The sequence below is a fragment of the Pan paniscus genome, chromosome 5 (assembly GCF_029289425.2).
Source record: "Pan paniscus chromosome 5, NHGRI_mPanPan1-v2.0_pri, whole genome shotgun sequence".
In the NCBI taxonomy this organism is placed as follows: domain Eukaryota; kingdom Metazoa; phylum Chordata; class Mammalia; order Primates; family Hominidae; genus Pan; species Pan paniscus.
The window spans coordinates 71561020-71583797 of NC_073254.2; the positions used below are offsets into that span (position 1 = coordinate 71561020).

Here is a 22778-nt window from a genome sequence, read left to right on the forward strand (position 1 = left end):
AGCCTCGGGGCCATACCTCTTCAGTGTCTTGGGCCGAGCCCAGCTTTGGGGCCTGGTGCGTGTCTGAGCGAGGAACCCGCAGCAACAATGGCCGCCCGGCCCCCCGCACGGGCCCTGGCGTTCGTTGTGGCCGCGGCTGGGCCAGTGGGAGCGACGTTTTAAGGCAGGATTGCCCTTCGGTGTTGAGCTTGCATTCCTCCTTCTGGAGTAGATAAGGGGAATTCTGAGAGGCTGGTAACTAACGCGTTTTCAGCGTTGGGTCCCTGCAGCTCCGCACACGCTGTGGCAAGAGCCAGAGCTCGAGTTCCGTTCCTAGTCGGGTTTCCGTGAAATTGTGCTCAGTTCGTTTTCCTCAGGAGCTCTCTGTCTTTAATTGTTCCTTTCGGAAACGCTCTCTTCCTACAAGAATGTGGCTGAACAGATAAGCATGTTTTGGCTTGTTTTTATAGATAATAGAATCTGTCCCTCCAGCTGGCCCTGAGGCATCTGAGTCAACAACGGATGAAAATGAAGACGACATTCAGTTTGTCAGTGTAAGTAGCAATGATGATTGGGGTTTTCCCAGAGTAAAAGACTATGGTGGGCCATTATGTAATTTTACCTCACCTGGTCATTTAATGTTCATGAGTGTCTAATACATACTAGACACTGGAGCATGGCGCAGGATTGGGAAATTTACCAAAAGAACTATCTGAGCCACCCCCGTAGCCATCACAAAGAGCACGTCCTAAAGAACGTGCTGTACACTTAATCTCGCCCCCTGCCTTTCATTTAAACTTAAGATAAAAACGCTGGTGTCTAAAACGCTGTTTTGAAATGGAGCAAGGGTAACTTCTAAAGGCGACACGGAGGAAGGAGCTGCTAATGATGAGCAAGGACGTAGAAAACAGGAAGGGTTGTGAGAGCCCAGAATCTTAGCGTTATGGTGCTTCTAACATGAAGGCAAATAGCTTGAAGATTTCTCTAACCTCTGAGATCATCATGTTACGGCATAGTACAGTTGATGCTCATAATGAAGAATCCTACATCACTGGGAACGTGCTCTGTTTTTCTGAGTTTGTTCCCTTTGAGACAGTAGTTTTCAAGCCTTAGTAAGTATAAACAGGCAGATTCCTGGGCCCCACTGCAGACCTAGCGAATCAGAATTTCCAGGCGGGGGCCTAGGAATCTTCATTTTCAGACAAGTGCAGGGACATAAGGATTTCTGAGCACACTTTGTACAGAATGGGTTTCTAAAGCAGAAGAGAGTGTTTTATGATGTATTTTGGGGTGATTTTCATCCATAATTATTGGAGTTTTAGAAAGGCTTTGCGTAAAGTGGTATCTCAGCTAGCTAGGCAGAAAACAGTTCTGTCCCAAACTCGTCTTTTGGAATGCCGTAGTTAGTTGCAGTTTTGTATTCAAGCTGTAGAATTTTTCGTTGAGTGTCTGATGTGCATTTATGGTGGATGCTGGGAAACCCTGTAAAATTGGTTATTAAACAGTTTCTTTCCCAGCATTAGGGCCATTTTGGTAATTCATTTTTGTATGGTATTTTAATAGATTTGTTTAGGAGTCCTTCACAAGATTGTTTTATTGAATTTCTTACCCTTTGCCAGTGTATGTTGTACTCTCTCCTTTTCATTTTGATCTTCTACGGATTTGGAGTAGAGGATGGGGGTGAATTGTATCCTGCCCTTTCCCTCACCATGGGCTGCAGTATGTTTAATAACAGGTTTCCATGGCTCTTGAGGACAGATATTTCAGGTTCTTCCTGAATCTTGGTATATTTGTGAAGAGAATTTTTTTCTTATGGTGTTTAGTAGAAATAATACTAGGAATGACATACTTCTTTATGAACTATGGCCCTTTGAGAAACACAAGTAGCATCTCTTAATATTTGAAAAATGTTTTGTGTAATGAATTACAGTGTAGCTTGTAACTAGTTAATGTAGGCTTGAGTTCACCTTTGGTTTAAAGGAGTCTTTAAATTTTATGTTGAATGTAGAGGATCACTTCCGTCTTTGCATCAAGAGTAAAGAATGTACAATCATTGAATATCTAACATGATACAGCTTCTTACTCTTGTTCCCAAATAAAGGTTCAGAGGTTTGACAGCTCCACATGGAGAAGTGAATTATATGTTGTAAGTGTAATTACAATACTAGAAGAAGCCTATTAAAAATTTTCCCTTTACATTTAAGTGGCACCACTTACATGACAATAATAGCTTAATTATATTTCAAAATATATTCAGAGACAGAATCTTTACTTTTCTCTGGAATCCAATCCTATATGTGGCTCCTCCAGTCAGTAATGCTTATTCGGTAAAGATGAAAAAGTTTGATTTTTTCAGATAAAAAATGAGTATTGTGATGTTACTTCTTCGTTTTTACGGTTTGGATTTCATAGCTCTTACTAACCTAATTTTCCCACTTTTAGTCCACTTGGTGGCACAGGAGTTATTCTGTGATTTGTAGAATACAGAATCTGAAACTAAACACAGCATGCTGAAAGAAAGGAGTGATATAGATTTGGAGGGGGGGTGCAAAAATGGGCCCTCTCATTTAAATTTTATTGAAATATACATAAAAGTGCACAATTCATAAGTATACTTGTTGGATAAAGTTTTGCAAAGCCTCATACATCTATGTAAACAGCGCCTAAATCAAGAAACAGAATGCTGCCATAACAAAAACTTCTTATTTAGGTCTGTTGTTCTTATTTCTGTTTAGTAATATGATCCTTTATTCAACTACTGTTTTTATATCTTTCTTTGAAATTGCAGATTTTTTATGTGATTTACTTCTAAAAAACTAGTAGCTCATGATGTGATAGTTCACAGTGCTGTTCTAGATATGAAGGCATACAAACTGCTGAGGGAACCTATCGTAATTTTGCTAACAAAACAACACAAGAGAATCAGGTTTCAGCCAAGATTATTGATATAGTGTAGAATCATTGGAAGTCAGTGAAATCAGGATATAATTTCCTAAATAGCTTCAGTACCACATAGATCAAGTATTAATACTTTAGCTGCAGTAGAAGGGAGTCAGGCAGAAAATAGTATTATTTGGCTGGGTGTCTTGGGGCTGTGATTGGTTCAATAAATAAAAAGTGTTGAAGCTCATAATATGCAAAGCCGTGAGTTAAGTTCCTTAGAGCTACAAAGATTAATTTGAAATACATCCTACCCTTAAGGGTCAGTATTTTAGTGTGAATGATGAGATAGGAGGTGAGAAGTATGTAAATAGTCCTTAGAGGTAGTAGAAAGTTCTCTTACAGAAAGTACATAGTGCTGTTAAAAAAGGACATAAGACTTGCAGTTTATCATAGTAGTAGTTAGTAGTAGTAATAAGTAGTAGTTAGGATTTATATGTGTTTAAAAGGGCATTTTGAGTAGAAGAAACAAGGAAAGGCATCAGAATGGGAAAGCAGAGAGGATTATGTGTAGTTCTGAAAGATTTTTTGTTGTTTTTTAAAGTGGGAGGAGGCGGCATGGGCCAGGTAGTATAGATCTTGAATGTTGGATTAAATTTGAACTATAAAACAGGCACAATTGGAAACTATTTGAAATGTTGCCTGTCAGGACTGCACAAGTAACCTGTGTCCCTGACTTCTCTATATGGGGGGAAAAAATGAATTATGTAGGGTTTTAGATTTATGCTCAAATCCATATTCTTTGTTTTAGAGAAAACTTTGGTTGTAGTAAACTACCTTTTTAGTAGACCATATTTTGGTGTATTGACATCTCTTTCCAATTAGTAGGAAATTGGTGTTTTGGCTTAGAGAATCAGTTTTCTCATAACGGGAATGAAAGCTTTTTATTTCATGAAACATATTTTAAAACTTAGAATATTGGTTTAACTGTTTTCCTAAACTGTTTTGCCATGCTTCTACATGTGCTTCTGCCCCTAAATTGTGTGGTATTGGGAATAGAATTCTTTAATTTTTAATTTTATTTTTATTTAATTTTTTATTTCTATTTCAGAGACAGGGTCTCACTCTTGCCCAGGCTGGAGTGCAGTGCTATGATCATAGCTTACTGCAGTTTTAAACTCGTGGGTTCAAGCAACCCTCCCTCCCCAGCCTTCCGAGTAGCTGGGACTACAGGTGCACTCCACCATGCCCAGCTTAGAATCCTTTATTTTTTGTTAGTGGTGCAATAGGGCATGAGAATGATGGTTTACTAGTTGATGGATAGAACAAATGCAAATAAAAATACCTTGTAATTACAGGACCATACACAGTTATAGTTGTTAAAGATATAAGTAGTAATTATAAATATTATACCAAATTATTTTTTCTTGATATTTTTATTATAAACATAACTTCTTTTGAGAAATTGGTAATTTATTTTTGGTCAGTGTTACAAAGTATTCACAGATGGGGTAATAGAGGTAGTCCATTTTCTCTTAAGGAAGAAAATATGTGTTATTTCAGGAACTCAGGTAATAAACATTGATTTAAAAATAGTATTTATGTTTTGAACTACCTCACAATTATAGTGCCTGTACAGCCAGTTGTGTTTAGAGAACCAAGTGTACCTCACTCAGTTTTCCCATCTGTTAAATGGGATAATACTGATAATTCAATATCTCACCTTGTAAAGTAATTTGGGGGATTAAGTGAAATAATGTACATGAAAAGCTTTGCACAAGGCATGGTACAGGGCTCAATAAATGTTATTGATTCTTAGTCAAATAAATGGAGTACTAAATGTTTTACTTCTGTAAGCTCATTATCATGGAAGTTTTTCCATATTCACTGAAAATTAGCTAGTGTACACTATTGGTGTATAAATAATCTTTTCCTTTGGGGTACATGTCTGTCCTTATTTTTCCACTCAATCTCTGCCATTTTAGTGATTTTCAACATGATTCCCCTTCTCATTCTACTCTGTCACTTAAAGCTCAGTAATTATTTGTTGAATGTATAAATATTCTAAATGACTTCTGTTTTTTCTCAATTTTGGATTTTCTGTGATACTTTTTTTTTCTTTTTTTTTTTTTTTTAAAGAGATAGGGTCTCAGTCTTGCTTAGGCTGGAGTGCAGTGGCATAATCATAGCTCACTGCAGCATTGAACTCCTAGGCTCAAGCAATTCTGCTGCCTCAGCCTCCCAAATAGCTGGGACTACAGGCACGCACTACTGTGCCCAGCTAATTTATTTTATTTTTGTAGAGATGAGGTCTCACTGTTCTCTCCAGGATGGTGTCAAACTCCTGGACTCAAGTGATCCTCCGTCATCGGCCTCCCAAAGTGCTGGGATTATAGGCGTGATCTACCACGCTCGTCTGGATTTTCTATCCATATTTTCCTTTTTTTCTTTTCTCTTAGTGTGAATCATATAAAATTATTGTTCTTCAGTAGTTGAAAAATGTTTGCATATTGGTTTAATGGTTCACTGCAAGAATAAATTTCTGATAACCTTATTTGTCCTTACTCCTTCCCTTTAAATATTACTGCAGCTTTTTTGTTGTTGTTGTTGAGACAAGAGTCCCTCTCTGTTGCCCAGGCTGGAGTGCACTGGCGTGATCTCAGCTCTCTGCAACTTCTGCCTCCTGGGCTAAAGTGATTCTTGTTCTTCGGCCTCCTGAGTAGCTGGGATTACAGATGTGCACCACCACGCCCAGCTAATTTTTGTATTTTTAATAGAGACAGAGTTTTGCCATGTTGGCCCAGATGGTCTCGAACTCATGGCCTCATGTGGTCCACCTGCCTTGGCCTCCCAAAGTGCTGAGATTACAGGCATGAGCCATCCTGCCTGCAGCTATTTTTAAATTATGTTTTTGATCATTTTCTTTCTTCTTTTCTTTCTTTCTGTTTTTTTTTTTTTTTTTTTTTTGAGATGGAGTTTCGCTCTTGTCACCCAGGCTGGAGTGCAGTGGCACAGTCTTGGCTCACTGCAACCTCTGCCTCCCGGGTTCAAGCGATTCTCCTGCCTCAGTCTCCTGAGTAGCTGGAATTAGAGGCGCCCACCACCATGCCTGGCTAATTTTTTGTATTTTTAGTGGAGACAGGGTTTTACCATGTTGGCCAGGCTGGTCTCAAATTCCTGACCTCAGGCGATTCGCCCACCTTGGTCTCCCAAACTGCTGGGATTACAGGCATGAACCACCGTGCCCAGCCTGTAAGATAATCTTATTTTTTTCCAGCCCATTTTACTTTTTACCTTGCATCCTGTCATCTTTCATCTTCTTCTTTACTTTCTGTGCATGGGAACTCTCCCTCTGTGTATTTCTGGTTACGGGGGGTGGGTAGGGGGACGCTTTTGTGTTTTGCTATTTCTGTGGACCTATAATGAAGGTTCCTAATGCATATTTCTTGTAGAGAGCAAAGTAAGATGATTATATCAATGGGAAAAGCTATCATATTTTAATTTGTCTTCTTGGATCGAACATACAATTTTCAGTCTTTTTTTTTTTTTTTTTTTGTGACAGAGTCTTGCTCTGTTGCCCAGGCTGGAGTGCAGTGGCACCATCTCAGCTCACTGCAGCCTGTGCCTTCTGGGTTCAAGCGATTCATCTGCCTCAGCCTCCTGGGTAGCTGGGACTACAGGTGCCCGCCACTACACCCTATTCCTATTTTTAGTGGAGACAGGGTTTCACCATGTTGGCCAGGCTGGTATTGAACTCCTGACCTCAAGTCATCTACCCACCTCTGCCTCCCAAGGTGCTGGAATTACAGGTGTGAGCCACCGTGCATGGCCTACATTCTTCATACCAGATGTAGATTTTAAAGTAGGTGATTCAGCTCTGTTTACCATATATTGGAGAGTATTGCTTCCTCTGTTTCTTTATTTTTTACTTCTGTGTTTATAGTTTGAGCAAAAATCTCAATTCCTTTGCTACAGATCCCTGCCCAGTTTTGCCCTCTCGTTTTATCTTGGTATCTGAATTAGTACCCAAAAGATGGCAGTTTCTTGGTTGAGCAGAAGTCATAGCCTAGGGGAGAAAGAAGCTATCTTTGAGACTGGATGCCTATTCTAGGGAAGATCATTATCTAGATCTCAGCTTCTGTCTCCAGCAGTCAACTTTCTACATCCTACAAAATCCTTTCCTCAGCTATTATTTCTTCTGTGTTCCTTTCTTTTGTTTCCAACATACTGGATTTCTCAAAAGAATATGGCCTTTTCTACTGCATTCTCTAGTGTTTTAGAGCCTGGCTTCTGTGCTCACTACTTTCTTGAAAGTTGCTCTCTCAAAGACATTTAAAAAATGTCTGGTTGCCACATTCAGTGGCATTTTATTGTTGCCATGTTTCTGGCCACATTTAACACTGACAGCTTTTTATTGAGGCAATATGATAGTTCAGTTTAGTTCTAGAGTTTAATAGTCTTCTAGGGGAGCAACTCTCAAGTCTTTATTTCCAGGTATGTTCATACTTCCCAGATTACAGGCCTGCATTTCCAGCTGTCTGCTAGATACACCCTGTGTACCACTGTTACTTCAGCCCATAGGAATGTCAGCTTTCTGTTTCTGCTTTCCAAAGTTATACTAATGGCATTACTATTCTTATAGTCACCTGAGGTTAAAAACTTAGAGATCACTGACTCCTTGTTTTGTTTTTTAAATAATCTTTTAAATTTGTTTTTATTTATATATTTATTATTATTATTATTATTATTATTATTATTATTATTAGGATAGTCTTGCTCTGTTGCCCGGGCTGGAGTGCAGTGGCGTGATCTTGGCTCACTGCAACTGCTGCCTCCCAGGTTCAAGCAATTCTCCGGCCTCAGCCTCCTGAGTAGCTGGGACTACAGGCACACACCACCATGCCTGGCTAATTTGTACGTTTTTAGTAGAGATGGAGTTTTACCATGTTGGTCAGGCTGCTCTCGAACTCCAGCCTGGCCAACATGGTAAAACCCCATCTGTACTAAAAGTACACAAATTAGCCAGGCATGGTTCTAACCTCAGGTGATCCCCCACCTTGGCCTCCCAAAGTGGTGAGATTACAGACATGAGCCACCACACCCGGCCTAATAATCAATCTCTTTTAGTTTTCCATTTTAATTGTATTCTCTTGTATATCCACTACCATACTCTTCTTGCCATCACCACCATTATCATGTGCCTATACTGATTATCTTGCTTTCCCTGCTCTCCATACTCCTCTATGTGATTGATCTTGAAGCACAGTTCTCATGTTATTGTCTTATTATTATTTTTTATTTTCTTTTGCCTATTGAATAAAATCTAGGCTTTTAAGCCTGACATTCAAGGCCTGGTTGATGAAGAAATTGGCATGGATGGAAAGAAAGAATGGAAAAGAATTCAGGTTTGGTGCTTGACTCTGCAGTGGTGGATGATGAAGCTGAGCTATAAGTCAAATAATTCATTTTTGAACTTGGATATATTAACAGACTTTTGATACCAATTCTAGGTGTAAAGCACTGGATTATAATATTTGTGTCTTTGTAGCACTGGTCTTATATTAATTTTCCTTTCCCAAGTAATTGACATGGCCCTAATATTCTACAGGGGTGTAGGTGCTTCCTTTTAGGTCTTGTCATCATTTTACATTTATATATTTTGAATATTTTCCTCTGCTGCTTTTGTTCTGGTTATTTTCTGCTACCCACAAAGCTCCCTCTTCAGAGTAATTCTTGCCAGTCCCAACCAAAAAACACTGTAGGTTTAAATGCTAATTTGGTTTGAATAACTGTTAATGACTTCTAAATTTGCTTGATTGTTTATAGGAAGGACCATTACGACCTGTTCTTGAATACATTGATCTGGTCAGCAGTGATGATGAAGAGCCTAGCACCTCTTATACTGATGTAAGTACATTACATTTGATTTGTGTTTCTTCACTTGTGTCTTTTAAGAGGAATTCTCTAAAGAGAGTTACCAAATCAGGGAAGGCTGTGTTTAGAAATAGCCAGTTCTATTAGAATGGGCTAAAATAGGTAGTCCAAGGAGTCCTTTGCCCAGATCTCCTACTTCCAGTTTTTTTCCTCTACTTTGAATGAGCTTATGAAAAAAATGATAATATGACTCTGGGAAATTCAGAGCCTTAGAGGTGATATCTGATAAAATGGAAATGGAATAAAAACTACAAGCTTATTGATTCCTCTTTCCCTTCTCTTTTCCTTTACTCTCCTCAGGTGCCCTATACAACAGGATTCTTTTGTTCCAGAACCACATGACCACAGAAAATTTGTTTTCTCTTAGAAAAAAGGATATGTAGAGATCCTTTTAGGAATGGAAAGTGGGGGAAGGGTTTATAGGGGATATATTACTTCAGTCATCATCCCTTTAACCTTGTCTGTGCCCCACATATTTGGAGTTATTTATCTTACCTGTGATGTACTGGTTGTAGGTTTGACCCTTGGACCAATACTTCCCTTGCTCTGTGAATTGAACTAGTTGAGCCCTTTGTAACAGTCTTGCCTTTCATTTGTCCTTGCTTTAGCCCAAACTTCTGTTAATGAGCTGTTTTCATCTTGGATTAGAAAACTCTTAGTTATTGTTCAGAGTGGCCACAAACTTCTTGCTCTGTGATATAGGGGATTGAGACTTGGACTTGGAATCAGAATACCTGGGTTTGAGTCCCAGCTTTACTCTTTACAAATTCTGTGACTTTGGATAAATTAAGTAACCTTTTACCCTCCGTTTTTTAATCAAATAATACCTACCTCACAGGGTTGTTGTGAGGATGAAATGAGGTAACAAATTATAACTTCTTATAACTACAAACCATAAAGTAGGACTATACAAGTGGGAAGTTTTGTTATTTGTGGACAGTGAATGACAGAATTTTCAGAGGTGCCTAAAATGACTCTAATGGGGGAGTTTTAGATTTTTTTTTCTTCTCAGTGGAACTTTCCTTAAGTTCTCTTTGCCATCATTAGCTTCTTGCATATCTTGAGTAGAACTTAACATATCTTGAATGGGATATTTTTTTCTTTTATTCTTATGAGTGGTCTCACACAGGACCAAACAGCAGGCCAGCATAGCACCACGTGATCTGAGCTTGTTTTTACTCTCTCCTTTTTCATAAACAGAGTTCCAGATTAAGGCCAGTAGTTGATTTTGGGTCTTTGGGGTAGTGAAGCTTGTGGATTTGACTTCTCTGATTCCTTTTGCTGACCTTGAGTGGATTGTATCTTTCACTGTTAATTATAATAATTTAAAAATTGAGTTCTACTTACTGGACATGAATCTCTGCACTTGAAAGTTAACATATTAAAAGCATATTTTTTTTCTTCCTTGGTTTTCTTGTTCATGTGGATAACCCAGAGAATGCCTGAATCTAAGGTGCCATCCTCTGAGAATCATCGCCCAGAAATGTGCTCTAGCTGCAATGTTCCTCTTCCCATTGGAGATAGCAGCTCCTTCTCTGGGAGTTGTTCCAGCAGTCCAGAAAGGATAGTTTCTCAAACTTCCTCTGTTGAGAACCCATTGGAGAACCAGAAAAATGATCAAAATAATTCAGATACTAAGATCTCTGAGACAGAGACCCTTAAATCATCACAGAATTTTCAGACTCTGCCTTCATCTCCACTTCTGGTCCCCCAAGAATCTTTGGCCTCTTCTGAGGTCAAAGAGAATTTACGTATAGATTCTTCTTCAGCTTCACAGCATGGACGGGATGCCATCCTCTATCTCCAGACACAAGTAGCTGAAATGTCCCGAGTGATACGTGATCTGCAGTCCAGGAGCTGTTTTAGATTTCATCATTCTAGGCCAAGTGAGAACTCCTCAGTTCCTTGGGACATCTCCACTTCTAAAGAGGAAAATTTATCCACAGTTGAAGAAGAAACTGATTACAAATCACCATCAGCTGATGACAAAGGGCAGCCATCTGACCCCAGCCAATCTAGTTTCACAGGTCTTTTGAAGAGAATGGAACAAAGAGGTGTTATAAAAAGGGTGACATTACAATCTGAAGTGGAGTCATGTGAAGGGAAACCTGATTGTGTGACTTCTAAAAAACGTTTGGTTCCTCCATTGCATCCTCTTCTGAGAATTGCCACCACTGAGGTTTTTAAAGACCCTGCTGATTGCCATCCTTCTTCCTTCATGGGACACAGGGTATATCCTGTGGCCAAGGACACCTCTCCTTTCCAACCAAACCCACCAGCTGAAGGCCCCATTGTAGAAGCATTAGAACACAGCAAAAGAGGAAACACAGCATCCCCTCTAGATTCTACCTCAAAAGAAATGGAGGTCATGGGTTGTAGGTTTTACCACGCAGCCTCCATTGCAGCCCGAGCTGCTAGCTACATGGCCTATATGACTCAATATCAGCGTAAACTCTGGGAAGACATGGAAGATCTGGTTCATGACCCAGAGTTTGATCGTGGAAAAGCAAGATGCATAATATCTGATGGTATGGATGCAGGCCTTTGGCAACTTTGTACTACTAGGGACATAATGGACTCTGTAGTCAGAGTTATGGCCATGGCCATAGACTATAGAAGGCAGGCCTGGCTTCGACTTACATCTCTCACTAAGAAAACCCAGGAGAAGATCTCCCACTTGCCCTTTGATGGTACTTCCCTTTTTGGACAAGATGTGAAAGCTGTTGTTGCAGAAGACAACAGCATAAAAGAAAATGACTATAAAGATCACAAATACTATAATCAGCATCGATACTTTTATAGTCATGATCAGAAAGCACATTATCACAATAGAGGATACTCCAAAGGGGATTGGTACAAACCTCGAAACCACCCCTATAGATATAGAAAGAAGGGAGACTCTCCAGAACGCCATGGATACAAGAATTAATAACCTGTTTAATGTTCAGCAGAATAGTCATTCAAGATCCTAACTATTTTACTTGTTCCTCCTTGTACAAATAGGATCTACAGGTAGGAGATCATCTCAAAAACTGAATGCATGTCTGGAATGATCACAGCTGACATTTGAATTCTAGACTTTTGAAATGAAGTATATAATAAAGAAACTCATGACTTATTGGCCAAGTGAGCAGTGGAGACTTTCTTGAAAGGGTTGGACAAATGTTTATCCTTTATTTCTGGTCCAAAAATAAGTGTGGAGGAGGACCACTCAGGAATCTGAATCCTCTTGTGATTAAAGAAAAATATAAAGATGTGTTCCTCAGGAAAATCTTATTTGTAAACTGAGGACTAGCAGATTTTGAATCTAGAAATAATACTAGATGTCTGTTTACTAAGACCAGAGGTAAATCCTTAACTTTTAGGTTATCAGTGCTTCCTTGTTCAGGCTTCAGTTTGACAGATCTTCACAAAATGACACATCTGTTAAAATGTCTTTATGTCAAGATGGTCAACTCACCAAGAGTTCATACTACTGTCAAGCTCTGTGAGACTTCAGAATCAGCCATGAAGCTTTGTGTCAACTGGAATTCAAATCAAATTTTGCCAAATACAGTTTGCTTCCCCTTGGAATGGCTAGATGTCGCAGGTCTATTATGGACACCAACTGGAAAAAGACTTCTACCTGTAACATCTCTGTAGAAATTGCACAGTAACTATCTTCATCAAGACTTTGATGGCCACCATACCATCACTACTCATAAAGCTACATGTGAGAGAATTCTTTGTTGTTATCAATCCTAATAGTCTTTGACCTATCAAGCTCTCGTATCAAGCTGTAAGACTGAGTCATGGTAGTCTCTCACTGTAAGCTGGGCCTTTCACCAAGATGGCCTTCTTAAACAACCTACCTTCTAAACATTTAATTCTTTTGAGCTTGATAGTGCATCACACTCTAAATACTAATGCGCACATCAGTGCCCTGGAAATAAAGGATGTTACACGATCCAGGCATGCAAATCTGAACTCCTAAGACCAAGAATTCCAAACATGCCTGACAATCTTGTCCCCTTATTGTAATAAAGAGGGATACCATCAGTCTAGATTTTATTGAGAATCCTTAAGATTTAAAGCATAGCTGTGGATGTGGTGAAGAGAACAAGCCACACAGCTCTGTTTCTGGATATCTAAGTGATGATATCCATTAATGATTTGAAAGGCTGAAATCAAGATTTAAGTGATACGCTCTTGGTTAATTGGTTACTTAATTTAGTCAGATTCTTAGTGTAAGAGACAGCTTATCTTTTTGCTCCCAATTGGTCCCATTAATAGTTTTTCACCATAGTGGAACTGGCAGCAGATACCTCAATTATATGTCCCACAGTATCTTCTCTTTAGACTCAAGGTAGTGGATGTATGGTATATCAGCCCTTAGATCCATTTCTTCACAGCATGACATCAGGAATGGAGAATATGTCAAGTTTGAGGGGTCTGAATACATCACCTAGTATTATTTGCTTGGCAGCCAAAAACAGTTGTTTTTATTGACAGACTTAATTCTGTAACTTCTGCGTTTTTTCATCTGCTTGATCAAGGCATTTTGGATGTACTACTAATGGAATATGGCACTGTTTTACGGTTTATGTGGCTTCTGTTCTTGTCACAGTTGTTGCACAGTGGTAATTGACGTTTTCTCTGGTGCCACACTTTTTAATAATCTATTGGAAGCTCATTCCTCCTCCCCCATCATAACCATATTCAGCACCCATTTTAAAATCTACTTTTCTTCCTTATTTGTGCTACAGAGGTTGATGGCGTAAATTTTCCTACTTGGAAGAAATTACTTTATCAGTTAATTTCAGGGTACTGTATTGATCTTGTTTGTCCTATTTGTAGATTAAACTTGAACTAGTCTTAATAAAGGGGATATTGTTTTGCAAATTTAGCCCAGTCATATCAAGAGTTAATATTTATCTTATTTTTCTGTATTTTACTCAAAATTTTATTTCCACTTCTGTAGAAATAGGTCCATGCCAGTGTTCTCTACAAAGTGTCTTTCAAACTAAACTCCAGAAGAATATCGATTACCTGAACAGAAACAAAGGCCTAAGAAATCATACATTTTTGTAGCTTATGTGTATTGCACCAATCAAGCAATCCCATGTGCTCTTGATATCGGCACTGTAGTTTTATCTTAGAGGACTTGCCACTGGAGAACTCAGTGGTGAGAGACCTTGGAAATGTTTTATGTGGCTGCACATAAGTGTTTCTGACTAGCTAAGGCTACTTCAGACTTTTCACTTTCCATTTGTCCCCTTTTCCTTCCCTGAATTAGATGCTATGTCATAAACTTGGTGGTTTTTGAAATACTCTTATTTCAAACCTTAAACTAAACCGAAGTAAGTTATGCCTGAGAATGTGTTTGTCTGAAACGATTTTGGCACTTCCCTTTAATATGCTTCCCCTTCCCTTTGCCTTTTAAATTGTGGTTAAAAAAAAGAAAAAAAAAAGGCACATAAAGCTGAGCACCTTAACCATTTTTTAAGCGTATGGTAGTGTTGACTATATTTGCATTGTTGCGCAGCTCCTCCATTCTTAAATATTTGTAAGATGATGTTGCTGTTCTCTTTTCCTCCTGTGATATTTATGTTGCCCAGTAATAAGTAAAAGTATCCTTTCTTAGTTACTCTAACTGATATGCCCAAGTGTCTCCTGATACTCTGTTTTCCTGGAAGTGTAAAGGTATTGGGAAATTATCAAATTGGTGACCAAGTAGTTCTGAAAGGATTTGACCGTTTAATAGGGATGGGGACAGAATGCAGATCAGGAAGAGGTTTTAGTAATAGATTAGTTTCTTGATTGCAAAAGAAATATCTTTAATGTGTTAATTTTTTATTATTTTAAAATCTCTGGCATACTTGAATGATAATGTTATAAAACTTAAAGTGAGGATTTGGTCTAGGGAGATTACCCCAATAGAATCAGAAACTCTTAGTCAGATAATAAATCCTCATATTATGCCTGCCATGTTCAGAACCTGCAACAAAATTCTCTACTAGGCCAACCTCTAACGTTTAAATACCTCTAGGTTTTCTAGGAGGCCTTGGAATAGTTGCAAGTTTAATGATCTGGTATTCTCAAAAAGGATGTATCTAATGATCTTGATTCTTCAAAATGTTATTTCTTGATTAGATATACAATGTATACAGAGACAATATGGTTTCTTGTAGTTACTGTGTATAGAGAAGTACTGTTTCCATTTTTATATGAAGTGCCTTTTTAATTCTACACTTTTCTTTAAAACTTAAACTTTGATGTCTTGCATATATTGCTGGTGGTATTTATGTGAATTTTGTACAGTGATTTAATCTTGTAGTTTATTACTCTATCATTTGTACAATTGCACTATCTAAATGTACTCCCTTCTGAATGTTAATTTGTTTTCTTTATAGCACTGTTGATTCATTTCAGAAGGTTATAGAGTATACCTCCCTCCCCCTTATTTAACTAACTAGACAGTAGTTCCTTTTTGTTATTAGTGAGTGGCTAATTTTGGGGGGCCTTAAGGCAGCTTTGTTTTCTATAGATATGCTCTAGGTTTTCTGATTGTCTCGTATCTAACCTTGTTCTTAGCCATGATAACACAACTTATATTTGATAAGTGGATGTGTTTACTTGGTTAGAATAAGCAAGGACATTTTTAAAAAGCAGTAAATTTGCTGACACTTTTATCTTTTTTTAAAAGAATGAATGACAGCTTCCTTATCAGTATAAGTACATTTAAACTTTTTTTTTTTAAACCGTGTGGCAGCTTCTTTATCAATCAGGATAATTCCATTTATTTACTTAGCCCTCAAAATGACATTTTGAAGGGAGCATAAACTCATTCAGGCTACTTGGACAGTATTTAGTATTCTATATTAGTACTACACTAATAATTTACTGAGTGCTACCTAAGTGACCTGATTGATAATGTCCTTAAGGACCTGATACATCCAGGATAACCTCTCAGGTACTGTAAACAAGGAGGTTGAAAAAGACACATTCCGGAATCCCTTTGTCTGGTAAAATTGGATACTGATGTGGATGGACATGACATTCATTATTCTTGAAGATATAACTAGTTGACTGGGATTCTGATGAAGGTTTGAAATTATCGATTAGATCTTTGTAGAAGTAGTTTAAAGATTGCAATAAGTGAAATCTTTTTTTTTTTTTTTTTGAGACAGAGTTTCGCTCTTGTTGCCCAGGCTGGAGTGCAATGGCACGATCTTGGCTGACTGCAACCGCCACCTCCCGGGTTCAAGCAATTCTGTCTCAGCCTCCCGAGTAGCTGGGATTACAGGCATGTGTCACCATGACCTGCTAATTTTGTATTTTTAGTAGAGACGGGGTCTCTCCATGTTGGTCAGGCTGGTCTCAAACTCCTGACCTCAAGTGATCCGCCCGCCTTGGCCTCCCAAAGTGCTGGGATTATAGGCGTGAGCCACCGCGCCTGGCTGTGAAATTTTTTTTTTTTTTTTTTTTTATGTGAGGCATATTTTGCCACAGTCTCGCACTGTTTAGGTTCTTTTGTCTTTTGGAATTCATCATTCTGTATTTAATGTTAGTGGCTAGTCCAATAATTGTCTCGTCTGTATGCATCTTATGCATGTGATTCAATAGACTAGATCGATTCTGTGTGGTTTATCATAGTAGATACACAAACCAGTCTTTATTTTTTACTTAAGAAAATATATAAGTGGAAGTTATCAGTAAACTGGTGATTATTGTATTGAATGCATATCTTTTTATTATTTTTCCAGATATATTGAGTTTTATAAACCATTAAAATATTATTTTATGAAATTTCCCTTCCTGGATGAACAGAATATTGTTTTATTAAATCTTCTCTTATTAGTGGAATATTTTTTACTTCTTTGTCTTTTCATTTACTTGTTTTTTGTTATAATGAAAACTTTAGTAGTGTTTGGTACCATTGAGATAACTTATTACTGGAAATTTTGTTTGCTTCCTGTGGGATATATCTGGAAGTGGTCATAGTCCAACCATGTCCTTTTGATGTTGTTAGCATATCAGTTATTCTATGTATTAATCTTTTCTTCTCCTGTATTCAACACATCTTTCTGAAAGGATGTCTGATCTTCCCATAATCGCTTCGATGTAGATGATATTTTTTATTCTATCAGTGTATACTAGACAGGATTTTGATGTGGCTTTGTGTTTGTATATTTAAATACCATGTCTTTAAAGCATTATTAGAAGAGATATTCTAGTTTCTTCTAATGTCCCTTTTAAAAAAAATATAGCCAGTCCAGTATCTCAAACTACTTTGATTTTTGAACTTAAATCAACTTTTAGTGCTACCTTGTTTAATGGTAGTATTATTTTCTCATCTCTACATGTTCACACAAGTTTATTATATATAGTTTATGGTCAGATGTATCTTATAAAAATTTTGAAGCCCATCCCCATGGATTTATTATAATACAGCTCTGATATATCTTAAAGTTAACCCGTTTTCCGTAGATGTTAAGGGCTTTACTGGTTGAGGTAACCTATTTCAAATGGTCTGTTGGGTTTTGTGATACCTTGTCAAGAATTCAATAAGAATTCTCAGGCTGTCTGTATTTTCTTTTAGGACTTTGGAGATCTCTCAAGTTGTACTGTTTTCTAGTATTCCTGAGTATATTCCTTTGGTAACGTGAAAGTAAATAGTTTATATTTGATGATTTTTTTTTTTTTTTTTTTTTTGAGACGGAGTCTTGCTCTGTCACCCAGGCTGGAGTACAGTGGTGAGATCACGGCTCACTGCAAGCTCTGCTTCCCGGGTTCATGCCATTCTCCTGCCTCAGCCTCCTGAGTAGCTGGGACTACAGGTGCCCGCCACCACACCCGGCGAATTTTTTGTATTTTTAGTAGAGATGGGGTTTCACCGTGTTAGTCCAGGTGGTCTCAATCTCCTGAACCTTGTGATCCACCCACCTTGGCCTCCCAAAGTGCTGGGATTACAGGCGTGAGCCACAGTGCCCGGCCTGTATTTGGTGATATTTTTAAAAATTCTACTTTGACCTTAAGTGCTTCAAGAATTGTGTTCAGTTAGTAGTCCTTTTGTAAGACTAACTTTCATATGCCATCTTTGCTCCATGAGCTATCATAGTACTGTTTTCTTTCATTACCCGTAAGAGTGGCTCTATCACAGCATTTACTGTTAACGGCTACAGTTAGACCTCTTGTTAACTCCTACTTTTATTTGTGATGGCTGTGTTTCACACTACCTTGATTTATAAATGTAGTAATGTGTTAAATAACTATATGTTGTGGTCCCTTAATAGCTCTTTTGATTGGTGAGGTAACAGTGATGTGGATGGTGAAATAAAAACGTTTCCCCAAGTCACTAAACACAGTTTTCAATTCATTTTTTTTTTACATATTTAATTTACATCTAACTACTGTTAGGTATGCAGCCCGTTCCTTTTTGCCTTCAGTAGAATATAGTTATATAAGTAGTCTCATTTAGATTCTTGGGACAGAACGGCCTGTGTATTGATCTTTCTTTAATGGCTTGGAACAGCTTCTATATATTCTGACAGGTCTTGGAAGCATGTTAATATCCGTGTGTCTAATTGTCATCTTCCTGCCTGGGAAGGCAGTAGAAGAAAGAATCTACATTTGTATAGTCTGTAGTACAGGCTCTGTGCTGGTTGCAAGGCACTCTTGAGAGAAATTCATTCTTATTTTGCAGAAGAAGAATTGAAACTTCATTGAGTCATTAAGCAACTTGCTCAGGTGGTGGAACTGAGCTTTAAATATGGACTTTTTCCAGTCTCAATTCAGCATTATACTAGGCTGCCTCCATGTGTTTTTCAAAGCCCCATTCAAGTTTTACTTCTAGGGTAAACTAATTTTACATACACAAATCTTTTCATTTTCTGAACTTCCTTTATGGCTTTACTGTCACCCCACTAGTATTTGATGTCTTAGCTATTAACTAATTCCTGATTATTTCACTTGTCACATCAGGAACCCTATCCTCTTAGTTCTCGCATTGAGATTTCACTGTGCTGGACTAAGATTATTCTTGATTCGTAGTCATTGGTTTCTGTTTCCATTCATTTTCAGCACTGATTATGTTAATCGTATTGCTTGAGTTTTTTCTTTGTTCTATGTTGCTTATTACATTCATTTTGTTTCATATACACACATTTTTTTTTTAACTGGCATTTTGAGGATATTGGTTTAATGGAAGGAAAAAGGAATGGTGCAAAGCACATGGTATTTGAATTCCAAAGACCTTGACCCTCAGCATTAGCAAGTCACTTGTTTTGTGAGCCTCAGTTTTCTTACTCTCAAATGAGATAATATCCGAAAGTACTTTGAAAACACACTAAAGCCCGATACAGATTTCCTTTTTCAGGTAATTGTGCTGTTTCTATTCATATTGGATATGGTATTCTATGGTATTGGCTATAGATACATACATTTTAAAATGTTATTTAACAGCATGTAAATGTTCATTTCATGCCATGTGATCATGTTCCCCTTTATGATTTTTTAAGGCTGTCTTACAAGCCTAACAGTGTACTAAGTCATTAAAAGATATATTTAAAGTAAAATAGTCTCTTTTCTCAAGTACAAGCTAAGAAATGCTCATAATAATAAAATAAGAGAATGTAGAATGAGGAGTTAGAGTGTGTATGTATGTGTATACAATTTTTGATAGATGGTATTTTGTTATTTCGTATCTGTGTTGAAAACAGTCTTTTAGTTTGTCAAACATCTTTTTCAGTACCTGCTATGTGCAGGCAGGTATTGAGAAAGGTCTGAGAATACTGAGGGTTAATAAGAGATGGTATATTCTCCAGAGAAATAAATACCACTAAAGTATAAGAGCAGATGTCCTTTTTGGAAGAATGCCTGTGGTGATGGAATAAGAAAAGCCATATAGAGGGGTGAGGAAAAGCTTTTCTTACCAAGTGTGTGAGCTGAGTTTTGGAGGATGATTAGGCAAGAGTTAGTTGGCCTGGTGGAGAAACAGGAGCCAGACATTCAGCTGGAGGAACAGGAGTGTGGAACAGTGTGGGTAACATAATGGGGTGTGTCTGGTTTCAGAATTATAAGAAATAGTCTTTAGGGGGAACAGAAATGAAGGAGACTAAATAGATGATGATAAATTATCTGTGAATATGTACTGGTTCCTACATATTCAAAGTGTGCTAAGTTTGTATAGCCATTACTTGTAAGGTTCTAGGAGTTGTCTCTCTAGGGGTTGGTTTGTACCATAGTCCATTATGTACATCTAGAACAATTCTTTCTTTCCCAGAACTGAGCCCAAGGTGGGCTTTCTACAGTGCACCTCTGGCTCTGGGGCAGCTCAAGCAATCAGAAAGAACTGAGGCACTGGTAGAAAACAACTCTGAGGATGAACAGGATAATGTTCCTGAAGTGGAATGTGGTATCCCTTCATGGTTAAATGGTTGCATACTTCAGGGTCACCTATGGAAAGGTGTCCTCAGGGTAGCTAAAAGTGGTTAATTTCCTTGTGTTTTGACTTACAGATCATTTCTAGGTGGACTTGGGGAAAATAAAGATACTTATAAAAATATTGCTTCATTGGCATTTGGAGGTGTTGTATTGAAGGAGGAAGTGGGTTCCTATCACCAGAACCCTCTCTAGGTGTTTCAGATAGGAAACTGGGTTGTAGACCTTGTCCCAGTAATATCTCCAGCAGCTCCAACACATTTTGTCAACTTCGTGTTCGTTTTTTAAGTTTTTTTCCTTGCTGTTGGCCACCTTTACCTTCTTTTTTTTTTTTTTTTCCTTTATTTTTTGAGACAGTCTCACTCTGGCGCCCAAGCTGGAGTACAGTGGGGTCATACCGGCTAACTGCAACCTCCACCTCCCAGGTTCAAGAGATTCTCCTGCCTCAGCCTCCCAAGTAGCTAGGATTACAGGCGCATGCCACCATTCCTGGCTAATTTTTTGTATTTTTAGTAGAGATGGGGGTTTTGCCATGTTGGCCAGGCTGGTCTCGAACTCCTGACCTCAAGTGATCTGCCCACTTTGGCCTCCCGAAGTGCTGGGATTGCAGGCGTGAGCCACCGTACCAGGCCCCATTCCCACTTTTACTTTTATTTTCTCTACAGTTCATCCTTTTTTTTTTTTCCTTCTGTGCCAGAGGTGGAACAGTGGCACTCAGGGTTAAAAAACTCCCTTTTGCTTTGTCACACTTCATATTCAGAGTTACTGTGTCTTTTTTTTTGTTTGTTTTTTGTTTGTTTGTTTGTTTCTTGAGACGGAGTCTCACTCTGTCGCTGAGGCTAGAGTGCAGTGGTGCGATCTTGGCTCACTGCAACCTCTGCCTCCCGGGTTCAAGCGATTCTCTTGCCTCAGCCTCCTGAGTAGCTGGAATCGCAGGCACCTGCCACCACACTCAACTAATTTTTGTATTTTTAGTAGACACAAGATTTCACCATGTTGGCTAGGTTGGTCTTGAACTCCTGACCTCAGGTGATCCACCTGCTTCGGCCTCCCAAAGTGCTGGGATTATGGTTGTGAGCCACCACGCCTGGCCGTATATTTTAAAAATCTCTTAAGGTCCAGTTACTGTTATATTTTGGTCCTGTACTGAAGGAGGATGTAAGTCATTTTCCTAAAATGATTTTTATAGAGATAGATGTTGGCAGTTTACTCAAAAGAGAATATAGGAAAATCTTTTTTAACAGGTTTGGTGGGACTAGCCTTATTAACTGAATAAAGTACTTTACAGAATGGAGTATATCTATATGTGTGTTTTAAGATTTGTTCATACAAAGCAGATGTTCTGTGTACTTTGTATTTGTAAACAACTAATTGGGGGTGGGAAGGAGATTGCTTTGTAAAAAGAGGGTTTCCTGGTTCTAAAGCTTTGCTGCTGGAGATGGTAAGATGGTAAATAAATATTGTACTGTTATGCTGCGTTTATCTCTTCTGCTTTATCTGTATTTGCATATAAAATTATTGAGAAAAACCATTGCTTTTCAAAGTGTTATTTGGGATCCGGGTTTCAGTTATATAAATTGAGTAGAAGGGGCTTCTGGTAAACAGAACTTTGGGGGGTGGTGCAAACTTCAGACCAAACTATGAATTGAAGCTTTAGGATGGGCAATAATAAGCGGACTTTGAAATTGGGTTTCTATGAAGTAATCCATTTGTTGCAGGAATTCTGTTCAAACCAAATGCGCTAGTCAGATACCGTGATAATGTGCAAAGTTAATTCTTTTGCAGTTGGTTGTTCCTTTGAGCTTTCTTTGAACTTGGAGTCCCTTACATATAAGATAGAGGTGATGAAAGAAATAGTCTCCAGTTGGTACTCCTCTGGATCATCAGTGCCAGCTGATGTTCAGGGAGATATTATGACTGTAAATAAACCTGCCTTGGATTGTTTTGTGTATATCCCCTCACCTTATTCCTTACCTTCTTCCCTCCTACAAATTGCATCTTTTTCTATTACTGGCTTTTTCAGTAGGCAGAAAGTGCCTATGATGAGTGAGATAGGAAACTGGGTTGTTGTGGTCACTTCTCTGGGTAGTAACTGTTCTTGCAGAGTGCTTTCTTCCTAGGTTATATCACCGTGTGTGGTATATGGAGCAAAATTGTTCCATTTCACAGAGAGGTCTAGTGACTTCATGTTCATAATACATTCATATTTCTATTAAAGTAATTTTGTAGAAAATATAAAATGGAAGCTTTTTGGTTCATCAAGAACTAAAGTGCTTTCTGAAATTAGTAATAATGATTTACAAATATAAGTCATTTCTTTATCATTAAAAAGCCACAAAGTAGTACAATGCTATGAGCTATTATAAAATAATTTCTTCTATGAAGCCCAGCTTTTTGTTCTTTTTTCTTTTTTTAAAGCCTTTATTTTAGGTTCAGGGGTACTTTTACAGGTTTGTTTTATAGGTAAACTTGTATCACGGGGGTATGGGGTACAGATTATTTTGTCACCCAGGTACTAAGCGTGGTAACCGATTGTTATTTTTCTGGTGCTCTCCCTCCTCCCT

The 22778-nt window shown here is 38.2% G+C and overlaps 1 protein-coding gene across 7 annotated transcripts in view; it reads left to right on the plus strand.

Annotated features, from left to right (window-relative positions):
* Nucleotides 1–22778, plus strand: part of ZNF451 (zinc finger protein 451) — a 114070-nt gene that overhangs the window by 34647 nt on the left and 56645 nt on the right. For 4 of the 7 annotated variants that reach the window (XM_063604930.1, XM_063604929.1, XM_063604927.1 and 1 more), the window contains 2 exons: nt 450–533; nt 8686–8766. In XM_063604930.1, coding sequence (XP_063461000.1) covers nt 450–533; nt 8686–8766 — 165 coding nt within the window. Of the gene's footprint in view, nt 1–449; nt 534–8685; nt 8767–10228; nt 21746–22778 lie in introns of those variants that run through there. The other 3 variants (XR_008625632.2, XM_063604931.1, XM_034962276.3) reach the window with 3 other exon arrangements.